General features: G+C 40.9%; 1 protein-coding gene across 4 annotated transcripts in view; it reads right to left on the bottom strand.

The window, feature by feature from the left end:
- The window catches only part of LOC133512218 (alsin-like), a 37,127-nt gene that overhangs the window by 13,718 nt on the left and 10,795 nt on the right, over positions 1 to 12,614 (bottom strand). For 2 of the 4 annotated variants that reach the window (XM_061841630.1, XM_061841631.1), the window contains exons 12-25: positions 12,190 to 12,322; positions 11,984 to 12,080; positions 11,724 to 11,873; positions 10,175 to 10,402; positions 8,950 to 9,121; positions 7,865 to 8,060; positions 7,717 to 7,782; positions 7,166 to 7,325; positions 6,070 to 6,201; positions 5,428 to 5,556; positions 3,526 to 3,549; positions 2,539 to 2,609; positions 1,764 to 1,830; positions 1,181 to 1,359 (exon numbers count right to left, since the gene is read on the bottom strand). In XM_061841630.1, the coding sequence (XP_061697614.1) occupies positions 1,181 to 1,359; positions 1,764 to 1,830; positions 2,539 to 2,609; positions 3,526 to 3,549; positions 5,428 to 5,556; positions 6,070 to 6,201; positions 7,166 to 7,325; positions 7,717 to 7,782; positions 7,865 to 8,060; positions 8,950 to 9,121; positions 10,175 to 10,402; positions 11,724 to 11,873; positions 11,984 to 12,080; positions 12,190 to 12,322 (1,804 nt within the window). The remainder of the gene's footprint in view (positions 1 to 1,180; positions 1,360 to 1,763; positions 1,831 to 2,538; positions 2,610 to 3,525; positions 3,550 to 5,427; positions 5,557 to 6,069; positions 6,202 to 7,165; positions 7,326 to 7,716; positions 7,783 to 7,864; positions 8,061 to 8,949; positions 9,122 to 10,174; positions 10,403 to 11,723; positions 11,874 to 11,983; positions 12,081 to 12,189; positions 12,323 to 12,614) is intronic. The other 2 variants (XM_061841632.1, XM_061841633.1) reach the window with 2 other exon arrangements.

Genomic DNA, 12,614 nt, shown 5'->3' with positions numbered 1-12,614 from the left:
GGACACACACAAACCTCTTAAAAACACCAGTTGTAATACTAAACCAAAGCGAAAGCAAACACCTTTAAATATGATCATTCTTCCCTCTAAGCTGCGCAATTGCACATTTGTCGCACACTCAGCGCAGAGGAAAACAGATCCAGCGCTGACGTTTTTTTTTTTTTTTTAAATACAGCACCACACTGCCTCTCACAAAGAGCTGCTGCTCACTCTACTTCCTACTTTACCTGTCTCCACCCCCCTCCGGCTCGCTCTTAATGGGGTACACTCATAATTACAAACACCCGGGAATGTGAATAATAGAAGAAAAAAGTGGAGAAACTAGACAAGATTTCCTGTATTTTTTTCTCTCTCTCTTTGAGTAAAAAAAGGTCTGGTCTGAAGCCAAAGTGCAGGATGAGATGGTGTGTAATGTTAAAATTGCACCTTGGCACAGCCTGATTGAGGATGAAAGCACAGATGATACATTGCCCAAAAAGCTAATTCTCTATTTTAAATATAGGAGGCAACATAACATTAACCCTAAAACTGTTTGGGAGCATCATTCAGCTTTCCACATGCATTGCGGAAGATATTCTGCAAGCAATAATTCAGTTTTACACCAAGAAAAACAGACAGAGATATTATTGTGGGTTAAAAAAAAATTTAAAAAAGTTGGGCACGACATTTCAAATTTATAGTCAATAGTTGGTTTGGTATGTATTTGTATTTTAATGTATTTTTTTGTCTGTTGAAATTTTCAATGTAATTTGCAAAGACACAAAATTGTTCTTAAAAATGTTCTGATGGGAATGTAATCGGAACCTTTTAATGAGCCAACTAACATCAATGGATGACACTTATCTGACCACAGTGCGTACGTCTGATGTTGCTCACAGTGGTCAAAGGGGGCGCTAACGGCCTTTGTGTGTTTGCTCAGACACGTAAAAAAACTTAAGAGGGAACATTGAATATGATGTTAATGTGCAATATTAAAGAAGTGTCGTGTCCACTATTAAATAAACGACACAATTACAGATTTAAATTTAAAATTGAAAGGGGGAGAGTGGGGGAGACCAGTCCAACCCATGCTCAGCAGTAACAAATATTTAATTGTATTATCACATCCGTTGACGCTTGTGTATTTTTTTTTTTTTTATGTTCCTTTTTGGGCATGCACCCACAGAGTGGATTCTCCGACCTGCCATGAACTCGTCCAGCCAGCCAGCTCCCCGTATACTGTGCATCCTTGAATCGTCCGTCTCCGGTGAAGGTGTAGGAGGCCGTGCGGGATATGGCTGTTATTCCTGGCGGTGAACCTTGACCTCCGCCACTCAGCACCCGGTCAACCTCTTGATTAAGAAAATGCAGCCACTTGTTCTACGTGGTGAGTGGAAAAACAACCCGAAAAAAAACAAAAAAAAACATGTTGAGTGACATAAAGTCACAAGACAAAGGTTTGTTTTTAATCTTGCTTGGGAGTGAATGGACCTTTCTCAGTGGCGCCTCAGTGTGAGCCAAATACCGGATTGACGTATCCGTCTTGAGTAACAAACCTTCTAAATCAGAATTCAGTACGAGATATAGCATCCCGAAATGAACACTAAAACTGTGCTACTTTTCGAGCACCAGGCTGTTCATATTAGTCATATTTGTACATGTCTACAGTGCCCGTCAATAACGAGGCTCATTTACCCAAGGCTGTATCAAGGCTAACTTATTTCTCCCATTTTGTGATATACTCTTGATAGCGCTAATAAACTTGGGAAAAACAAAATTCATACCTTCTCTTGTGGTGTTGAGGCCACCAGGATGAAGGTCTCTTCTGGACATGACATTTTGATGGCATAGCTGGAAACGCATTGAATGACATGGGAGAACGCTTCACTCGTGTGTTTAAAAAAAATAATCTATAATATTCTACTACTTTATTGTAGCTAAAACATATATTAACAAGAACATAATTCAAATATGACCTAAAGTAATTCATTGCAACGTGCTCAGATGTGTGTGACTTGGCCAACGGGGAGGATACAGCACTATGCTACTACTATGATAATTATCCAGGTAAACAAAGAAGAGTTTCACCCAATGACTGTGACCAATTATTCTACAGTAATATTAATAATTTTCACAATGTATGAAGACTATAGGACAGTGAGATCCGTTTTACTGTCTGTCATGTGTTGCTGCACCGTTTGTGTTCAAATATCCATTCTTTTAATGCATTAAAACATTAACATAGAGATGGTTTTCGTTAACTCGTCTATAGAGTTTCCGTTTTTATACTAGCATTAAGATAGAGGGCTAAAGTCAGTTATGTGGTCATTTTAAACGCACACACTGCTCATTAACCCTTTCCGGGCAGGGGTTGCAAATTTGCAACAGGTTTAATATAGTGGAAAATTTTAAGTCGAGTATCATTTTCTGAAAGTATCAGATTTTTCTCTCTGCAAAATTTTATTTGGTCCAGAGAGGGTAAAAACCCATTCACTGCCACTGACGGCTTTAGAAGTCAAAAATATCCATGCTAACTGGGAAACATTGACACAGACTTACCATCCACTGTCGTTTTCAGGAAGTGGTTTTACCCACAAAAGATTCACAGGGTAGACACGATGAGTGGAGAACTGGAAAGAGACAGACGGTTCATTTTTCATGACGAATTGACAGGTTTTCTTTCCCCGTTGCCTTTTGTGATTTTGACGGTCTTATTGCGAGTGTCAAGTTTTGAAACCTTTAAAAAAAGAGAGGTAGAAAAAATATTGCTAATTTCAAAGTTAAAAGGAGAGGGAGAAATCCACAAGATGAGGGAAAGTGTACTCCAGGAATTTGACTATATAAACTAGTGATGTTTGCCAGCCACAATGCAGGAGTGAGTTTCAGACTACAGACTTTACGCTACTCTGCCCACCACAACCTTTTATACATCTCACCTCTGATGCAAACACCGTGCTCCTGTTACCAGGAGCTAATGCAAAAAATACATCTCAAACCAGGACACTTATCAAATGTTAAATGGGAATTCAGGCTTACACCCTGACATGATGAGTTTCGTTACAAACCAAAGAAACTATTTTAATGAAAATTTGCATGAATACAAAAATAGCTTTTCAATTTAAAAGCCAATATAAACATCAGACACTTCATTAGGTACACAATTTAAGATGCCATGAGATGAAAAACCATCTTTCAGCACGATCTAACAATTTCAAACCACTTAAACCATACACACACAGACAGAAAATAATATTGCTATAACAGTGTCAGTTAAATCCAAATATCTTTACTTTTGATGTAACTCTTTTTTGAGTTTTTTTTTTTTTTTTTAATATTGTGCAGGTATACCTAATGTTGTGGTAAACAACAAGGATAGAAAATGTAGTGTTTCGCTTACATTTCTTGTCCACAGCCCATTTAACATTTTATACAGTCCTGTTTTAAGATGAGTGACTCACTTCCTGTGTGAGTGTGTGTAAAGTGTGACCAGCCCACCCATGCCGCTGTAGCACAGAGCTTGATTAAGCGCTATCACATTATACTTACAAGACCCTTTGGAGGAGAGGCACGCTGAGGGGGTGAAAAGACGGGGAAAAACAAGAAAGAACGGGTACATGGGATTTCGTTAATATGAGTTACTGTGGCACAATGTGATGTTTAAAAAAAATAAAAATCCAGAACACGGTAGAAAAGTTTTTCCGATTGAAATACTGAAATAAAGTGAGATTTCCATGATATTCTGCACCTATACATTTGACTACATTTCTAATTATGGGGAAAACAATACTTTTGCTTGCTCAATGTTTTTAACTCCTGTTTTGAAAACAGTGCTGTGCTTTTCTTGCCGACCAAATAAGAAATGGAAGTTAGCTGTGGCCTATAGAGCTCGTGCACCTACGTCACCGACGTCACGTCATATTGACGGTCAGACTACTCATTCTTCAATGCTAAGTCGGTTGGAGACGCCACGAAAATACATCTTGTAGCATGACGCCCAGAGTTTTCTCTGATAGCGTTAAACATTTAGAAGGTGACAATAAATGACGGTACCTGGAAAAATGAGAGACACTTGGCATAGAGGACCTGTATTTAATGCCGAAGTCGATGTTTTCGCCGATAAGTAATTGGACTGTTAATTCCGCTTGTCTTGGACAACTGGATCTACACATGGATCTGGTGAGTATCTCGTCGAGATTTACACGGAAGAGTTTGAAAGCGTAGAAAAGTCTGAATGCATACAAATACTTTGTTGCTGGATCTGTTCTCAAATCAAGAATAAATCCCACATAGTGATGGAGCCACTCAGATTTTTTCAATACAAATACCAATATTTAAATAAATGACCCCTGCTTTTACACAGACTCATATTCATTAACTATGCGTATTTAAAAAAAGAAAAAACACCGGGATAGGCTTCAGCACCCATATATGGAAGCGTGTTGGAGCCACACATTAACCTATGTAAACATCCCTGTGACCGACGGTTTTTACCGAAATTTAACGTGTGACCACAACACATTTTTGTGTATGTTGGAGACGACTCCGTCTTTTTTTTTTTTTTTTTAAAAAGGCCAATCGCAGGGCACATCGAGACAAATGAGCCAATTTGCCATTATAAATACTTCTTGGTAATTTGAGATTGAGAAGAAAAATTCGTACCTGAAATGAAGCGATCGCTACACAGGCGTGTGTGTATTTGGTTGGGCACCATCCATCACGTTTAATTGCTGAAATTCATCGATCTTTTCTCGTCTTTTCAGCTGGTATTCCATAGAATGATCTCTTTGAATATCTCTCTCGTCTGTTGTGACAACCAACAGCTCAACCATTCTCCAGCAATTTGTATATTCTGCTCCGGTTCAATGTCCCCCACACTGTCGAGCGGCTCTTTTTGACCGGCAATATGGCGCGTGAAAACGGTGATGTCACGTGCGCGAGCTCTATTTTGGTATTAGTGTAGCATAATGGAGTCCTACTAATAAGCATCACAAAAGATAATACTGCTTTTGCCTTACAGTGATGTCTCATTCAATTACTACCATATTTCATGAAACGCAATGTGTTTTTTATATTGAATTGAAATTCTCATAAGGATCAATGTGTTGAAGACAATGCATTTTTCAACGTTTCTCAAACTTTTGACACCATGGACCACACCAAAAAGGAGACTGATGTGATTATGTCTATTACATACACCACCTGAAAGGCAACCAATAACTGTACCTAATTAAATGCTTGGTTATTTCACTACACAGTGAAAATCTCTGTTCGACAGTAAGTGCATGCTCGGCGCGAACTCCCTTTTATTGAATGGTTGGAATGAGACCCACCTTTGTGAATTTGGAACAGGGCGGGTAAGTTTATTTCAGGATACGTTCCAGTCTACAGAGTGTTTAGGCCGTCTGCCATAGCCTTACTGTCACGTTCTATAACTGCCTGCGTGCGTACCTGTATGTGAACCAGCGCGTCGTTGAACAGTATGAACCAGTGGTTGGAAAAGCGGCCAGCGCCCTGCAGAGTCAAGGCTCTGTTGCTGCTTTCACATAACACGCGCCGCTGTGGGAGACGCAGACCCTCCTGAAAGACACAGTCAGGCGTGTGTGCGCATTTACAAGCGGCGATGTGCTCAGCTGCGCGTTGCCGTCCGACGCTTTACTTCAGCTCACTTTCTCCGCAACGTTGTTCCTCTCGCTAGCATGTCGGCTCGTAACATTTGTGAATGCTAATGAGGCTAAAAAGTCAATAATAATTGAATTAATTTCACCTGAGGCATGGGACACTAGTGCACTCAAACTGAATGACATGTTGACAGTCATGCCCTTGAGACACTATGCTACTAGTGAGGCTTTAACTGACACCTTCGGCTTAACACAATGAATCGACCTCTCTGACAGTGTCAAATAAAACTGCTCATTATTGCCTTTGAAGTCAGACAGTCAATAACACCTTATTGATTTGGCTGTCATTCAAAAACACTGCATTACCTTTTACAGGTCAGCAGTAATTAGTAGCACTTTTGCCCCACTCCCTTTTTTTTCCCCAAAAATGAACAAATGTAGCAGGGTACAATAAATGGTAGGTTGTACTCACTGTGTTTTTCCCAGAGTGAGTCTTCCAGAAGACGAAAGTCACTTCAGCGTCCTTCTTCCTCCTCTGCAGTGTTTCAGAAAGGTGTTCGTACTGCATACAGCTCTGATGTAGGAACTGGTACTCTTTTGTAAGCTAGGGGACAATAAAGTGACACCCATTCATCACAATGATATATTTGGTAGTAGCATAAATGTGTGAATGTGCTTCTGATCTTAAAATCGTGTCATTCTTGATCAGACGGGAAAGATCATTATTAGATCTTATGATTTTCTTCTATCTCAAGTAGACTTGACTATTTTAATGGTCTTCTGACTGGACTCACCCAAAAGAGCATTTAACAACTGGAGCTCATTCAGAAACCTGAAACTCTGGTTCTGACCAGAACACAGAGGTCAGAAAATATTACTCCAATTCCAAAGTTTCTACTATGGCTCTGTGTCCACGTTAAAATAGGTTTTAAAGTTTTGCTACTGGTCTATAAATCACTAAATGGCAAAGTCCTCAACTAATGAAAGAAATGCTAATATAATAACATTCCAGGAGCACTCTAAGATCAAAAAACTCAGGTCAGATACTGGAGCACAGAGTTCCAAGCAAACATCCATCCATAAATTTTCTTAGCCGCTTATCCTCACACGGGTCACAAGGGAGTGCTGGAGCCTATCCCAGCGGTCAACAAGCAGGAGGCGAGGTACGCCCTGAACTGGTTGACAGCCAATCGCAGGGCACATCGAGACAAACAGGCACACTCACAATCACACCAAGGGGCAATTTAGAATGGCCAATTAATGTTCCATGTTTTTGGGATGTGTGGGGAAACCGGAGTGCCCGGAAGAAACCCACGCAGGCATGGGGAGAACACGCAAACTCCACACAGGCGGGTCCAGGATTGAACTGTGAGCCACCGTGCCACCCCAAAGCAAACATGGTGAAGCAAAAGTTTGCTGTTTTGGTGCACACAAACGGTATAAATGGCCAACAGGAGAAGCTTTTTAGTGAGGATGAAAAACTTCTTTCCTTCCACTCTTAAATTATATTTCTTGCACTGTACGCTGTTTTAATTGTATTTTTATTTTTGTCTTTTCTTTTTCCTCACCACATCGTAGCAGGCTTCCAGTTTGGGCAGGATTCGCACATACTGCTGAAGCTGCTGCAGAGGCCAATACAACAAGAAACCCAGATCGGCCTCGCCACTCACCGACGGCTCCGGTTCAAAAAGTTGAGCGAGTTTGGTCTGCTTGGAACCTAAACACTCTCTGGGGAAATATGCACACAGATATACACATGAAGAATCTATTAGCACGTCTTCTGACACGTAATATGGTTAAATCAAGTATTGCAATCAAGAGGTGTCAAAGATCCGGCCCACCATTTAACGAGGCTCGCTCAAGAAAATCAAGTGTGTTTATTTGCTGTGACTTGCTAAATGGATTTGTGGTTTTCATTTTGGGAGAAAATCTTGTTATTTTCCCCTCTAAATATAAAGTGAATAATAGATTGGTTACATGTTAATATATTTTCTTGCCACTATTTGATTTCAAATCTAATTTGCCACTAAAAAATACAGACAAAAAAAAAAAAAAAAGAATCAAATTACATTGTGGCCTACAATAAAAATGAATTTGACACTCCTGTCAAGAAACTTACAGCGAGAGTTTATGGAGCAACTGAAATCCACCCATGACTTGAAAGTCCCCTACAGCGGTGCAATACCTTGCATGGAAACAAAGAATATACATAAGTACACAGTCAAATGAACTCTGCAACCTCATCAGTACTTAGAATGACACCTTACTTAGTATAAGCATCCAGGAAGTGCTGAATGTGCGTGAGCAGGGGAAGGGAAGCCACGTCCCGACGCAGCATGTTGTGCAGGAATTGGGTGAGCGACGTTGCGTGTTGACCAATGAGGTTGCTCAGTTGAACAAAACTCTTATAAAGGGAGAGGAAGAGACGAGTGCAGGGATCACCGAGGGATGGAGATGCGCTCTCTACGGGGAAACATAACAGTACACACAAGCACAGTTTATTTAGCATCACTTAGCTTTTGATTGCGGCTGATTATTCCATTGGTTTGGTAGTTGATCATGTAATGTGCATAGAAAGTTAGTGTTGGGCGTGGAGGGACTACGATGTAGATTACCTCCACTCTTGCATATCGGTGGAGCAGAAGTGCATAACGTCTTGCTCACTGACACTTTGTCAGAAATGTTTACCTGGCAGTTCAAATGGACTCTTGACGAGTGGGCAGGCAATCCGACGACTCTACTATCATTCTAATAGCAATTAAGAAGTACATTTTCAAATTTCCACTGATGCCTCATCGAGAAGTGATTTGTTCGAAAACCAAATCAATGTTTCCCATAACAATGAATGGAAAAAGAAATAATGCGTTCCAAGCCTAAAAAAATTGGCATTTTTTTAGCTTTTCCTGATAATAAACTGCATAGTAGAAATACATGTATAGTTAAACACCTTATAGAATAAAATAATTGAAACATTTATTTTTTCCGGGTTGTCTTTCGGGGGCATTCGAATTGACAATAACAAAACATGTCGTGGGTGGGTCAGCTCCTTGCGCCCCGCACATTATGTCATTTCCAGGTTTTTCCCGTGGCATGGGAATTCACAACAAAGCGCATCGTGCGTCAGCTGGTCTGGCCGTGCGCAATATGTAAATTCCGGGTTTTGTCGGAGGTGTTCGAGTACCAATTTTCGTTCGAAAACAGGGACGTTCCAGAACCGAGGCTTTACTGTATGCCCTTTTTTAATAGTTACAGCTCGGCTCACTCGGCCTGTTGTGTCACTTTTCCGACATTCCATTTTCCAGTTGAAAACATGAAAACATGCCTTGAGAGGACATAAGAGGTTCTCACTCACCTTTGTTGAAGAGGGGAGTAAGAAGCAGCTTTCTTAGGCTGCTCAACCAGCAGTAAAACCTCCTCTCGACGGAAGCCAGCTCGTGGACGCCCGCGATTACACCGATGATGTTCTGGTTGGCCAGCAGCGCGCACCTTTGACCACCACTGCATACACTGCTGATGTAACCCATCTGTGAACACAGACACGTCCCAGTTGTCACATGCAATCCATAACAGGAAGGAAATTGATTATGTTCAGGTGGAGATAGGGAAATCTGCTTGAATGGAACTTCTCTCATCTGTACCTACAACAAGAAAACTCACGTGTGTTACATGGCTATGTACATATTGGTGACTTTAAATACGAGCTGATTTCATACAGTAATCACACTCTTGTTTTTTTGTGTATTTTTATGCGAAGTAGCAGTTCATAATATTGGATTTTATTAAAAAAAAACTGTCATGGCAATTAAGTTTAATTTCAAACAACGAAAGCATTTTTTTTTTGCTTTCTGGTGTACTCGGCTTCGCCACCTGGTGGCAGTATAAGACTAACAAATATACTATCTCAAATACTCTTTGGTCATCAGTACGGCAGTATTATTTTCTTCACAGAAGATAAAGAATACATGACTGAAAACAGTTGTATTGTTTTTGTCTGCTTACATGTGTTGGTGCATTGTTTATGTTCAATCTGTATCTTAAAGGATTATAGTAGTGCAACATAGATGCTGCTTCCCGTTAGCATTAAGGTAGCAGGGTAAGACATTTTTGTTTAAAATACAAGAGGCATAATTATCTATGTTTAGTTTAAACATAAACGTCAGTTGTGGGTGGGAATAAACAGCTAAAAGCCACTTTTTTGAAGAATTATTCAATATATCTCAAAGTGGAGCTTATTGTGAAGTGAGCTTAATTCACTGTCACCGTACAGCACTCATATCTGAAGCCTGCGATCGTAAGTCAAAGGGGAAAAAAAATTGAAATCAGCTGGATGACGGCTCATATCTGGAAAAACTTGTAAGTCAAGTCAATAGTATTTCACAGCCTCAGTGTAGTTGCTACTCTTCAAGCATTAAAGTACTCTCTGCTCTCAAAATGAAGCCGTTTTCCAACAGCAATCCACAATCCAGCTTTATTCTCCTCCCACAGGTGAACAACCAAAGACTGCCAAAAAAAACTCCACATCCCCGCCAACAACCACACATACCACCAGGTCAACACATTTTTACGAGCCCACACACCTCCATGCAAAACGGCGTCAACGTGGGTCTGACTGTGTAACTTTCAGCCCTGTTGGGTGACAGCTGGCACGATCTGGCGGCTCGGCAGGATGTCTCACTCTGCTTGGACCTCGGCTCCTGCTGCTGCCCGCAGTACAGCAGGAGGGGCTGGTCACGTTCTCCATCAGCCAGGAGGAGGGAGTGGCTCTGGCCCCCCGACACGTCCCACGCCCGAAGACCATTGGACAGCTACGGAGGCCACCCAGGTATAAAGAGTCATTAAGGAGAGAAAACTGCAGACAACATATGATATCTTCAATCCAGAAAACTGCAGACAACATATATCTTAAATCCATACTTCAGATATCTATAGTATACTTGTCTAATTTTTGTGACTGACTAAAGATCTAAATTAACAAGGTACAACGACTTAATAGTCTTTTTTTTTTTTTTTTTTTTTGCTGACACCTTGGAAGAGATATTGTATGCCAATATAACTTGTACTTTAACTGATTCCCAAAATATGTTAGAAGCCACTAGTGGTACGCGGGCTCTCTAGAAAGAACCATTGAAATAAACAAAACTTTAAACACATTAAATACAGTCAAATGTACTACTATGAACCTTGCAGCGATGCAGCTGCTTATTTAGTAGTACAGTACTTTTTTCCCCTTACTTTTCATGTACAGTACATTTTTTTCAAATATATATATAAAAAAAATTGCTTTCAAGACTAAAATTTCAGCCTCTATTTTTATGAGTATTTTAATGTTGCTCATTATGGTGGTATTTAAAAAGCTCAATATTTCTGAAGGTGGTACTTAGTTTAGGAGGCTTGAGAACCACTGCTCTTATTACCGTAATTTGCAGCCTATAAGCCTCGACTTTTTCCCACACGCTTTCAACCCTGCTGTCTATGCGGTGATGCGGCTAATTTGTGCATTTTTTCCTAACGGCCGCAAGCGGGCACTCGAGTGGAAAAGGAACGCGTGAGACCGGTGGAATATATGTGCCGAGGAAGTGACTTTTACAAGCCCCGTTAGCGCAGTGCTAGCGTGTTACTGCCGTGTCTCGTTGATTTTTACCGGCCCTATTAGCGTGACACTAGCGTTAAGGTTAGCACGGCGCTAGTGTTAGCATTACCACAGCGGCGCTAGCATTAAACTCTTTTCGTACAGTCTTTCTTAGTAAATATCTCGGGTTTCAATGTGGGTTTCAATGTGGGAACTTGCGGCTTTTTACACAGCTGCGGCGTATGTATGTACCAAATGGTATTTCCTTTACAAATGTACTGGGTGAGGCTTATAACCTGGTGTGCTCTGGAGGCCGGGAATTACGGTAATTTAGCACATAAACCGCAGCAATACTGTGAGCAGAACATAATCGTAATTATTTATGATTTCTATTTTATACAGACGGCAGACAAACTTAACATTGATGAATACAATAAAACACAGCAATACAAACACATGCAAAAACAATAATAGAACAGCATTTAGCATTACTTCAAGCATGACTATTCAATTTCAATAAATAACCTTGTGAGGATAAGCGGCATGGACATTTCTACCTTAGCCTGTTGTGGGACTGTAACAGGACTGTTGACGTGACCGAGTTGCCCGCACATGTTGCTGCCCCATGAGTAGACCTGCATAAAAGAGTGCTCTGTCTCTAACCTTGTACAGTATTTCGAAGGATTTTGGATTTCTTTTTTTTTTTTCTTCCCATTTTTATGTGAGGAAGGGAGGGAAAAGAAGAAGTTGTGACAGCTAAGGTTAGGGTTTGGGGTTACGGGAAAGCATTAGTTAAGCCTCCAAGTGTGGCAGTTACCTGGCACTGAGCGGTGAGCGCCAGTGAATGGTGTGATCCTGCGGCGACTTTGATCACATCCTCGCCTGTCAACCACTTAATACAAAGAGGCTGGAGTCTGGAACACACACACACACACACACACACTTAAATGAATACATCTCTATTTTTGAACAGGAAAGTGTCGGATACAGCTCTGAAGTGGATTCCTGTCCAACTGCTCAGACCTGGCCAGTTGATCGCCGTGCCCCAGTTGCCCTTCAGAGCCTCTGCCCCAGCTCCACACCTCCGTCTCCAATGACGGAAGCCTGTCCTCTGAAAAAGAGGATGGCTTGCTACTATAATGTCGCCTTTGGGTTGCTACCGGGGGAGAAAAAAGGATGAGCCAATTTAGAACAGAAGTAACTATGGCCAATCATTTTCCCACAAGACCTAATATTACTGCAGACTCAAGCTCCATCCATATAGAAATGTGTACATGGTTGTGGCAAGCCAAAAGGAAAAAATATGTATAAAGATGTGAAGGTCTGAAGTTTGGAATCATTTCTAAAATGAAGCAAAGTCGCTTACCACAACAGCATGTCTATAATCACTAACACAAGGTATTGACGTAAGTTATGTCAACAGAGACTCGCATCGGGAGGAAATGAAG

Source organism: Syngnathoides biaculeatus, chromosome 14 (assembly GCF_019802595.1).
Source record: "Syngnathoides biaculeatus isolate LvHL_M chromosome 14, ASM1980259v1, whole genome shotgun sequence".
Taxonomy (NCBI): domain Eukaryota; kingdom Metazoa; phylum Chordata; class Actinopteri; order Syngnathiformes; family Syngnathidae; genus Syngnathoides; species Syngnathoides biaculeatus.
Note: the sequence above shows the minus strand (reverse complement) of the source record. Positions and strands in the feature narration are given on the sequence as shown.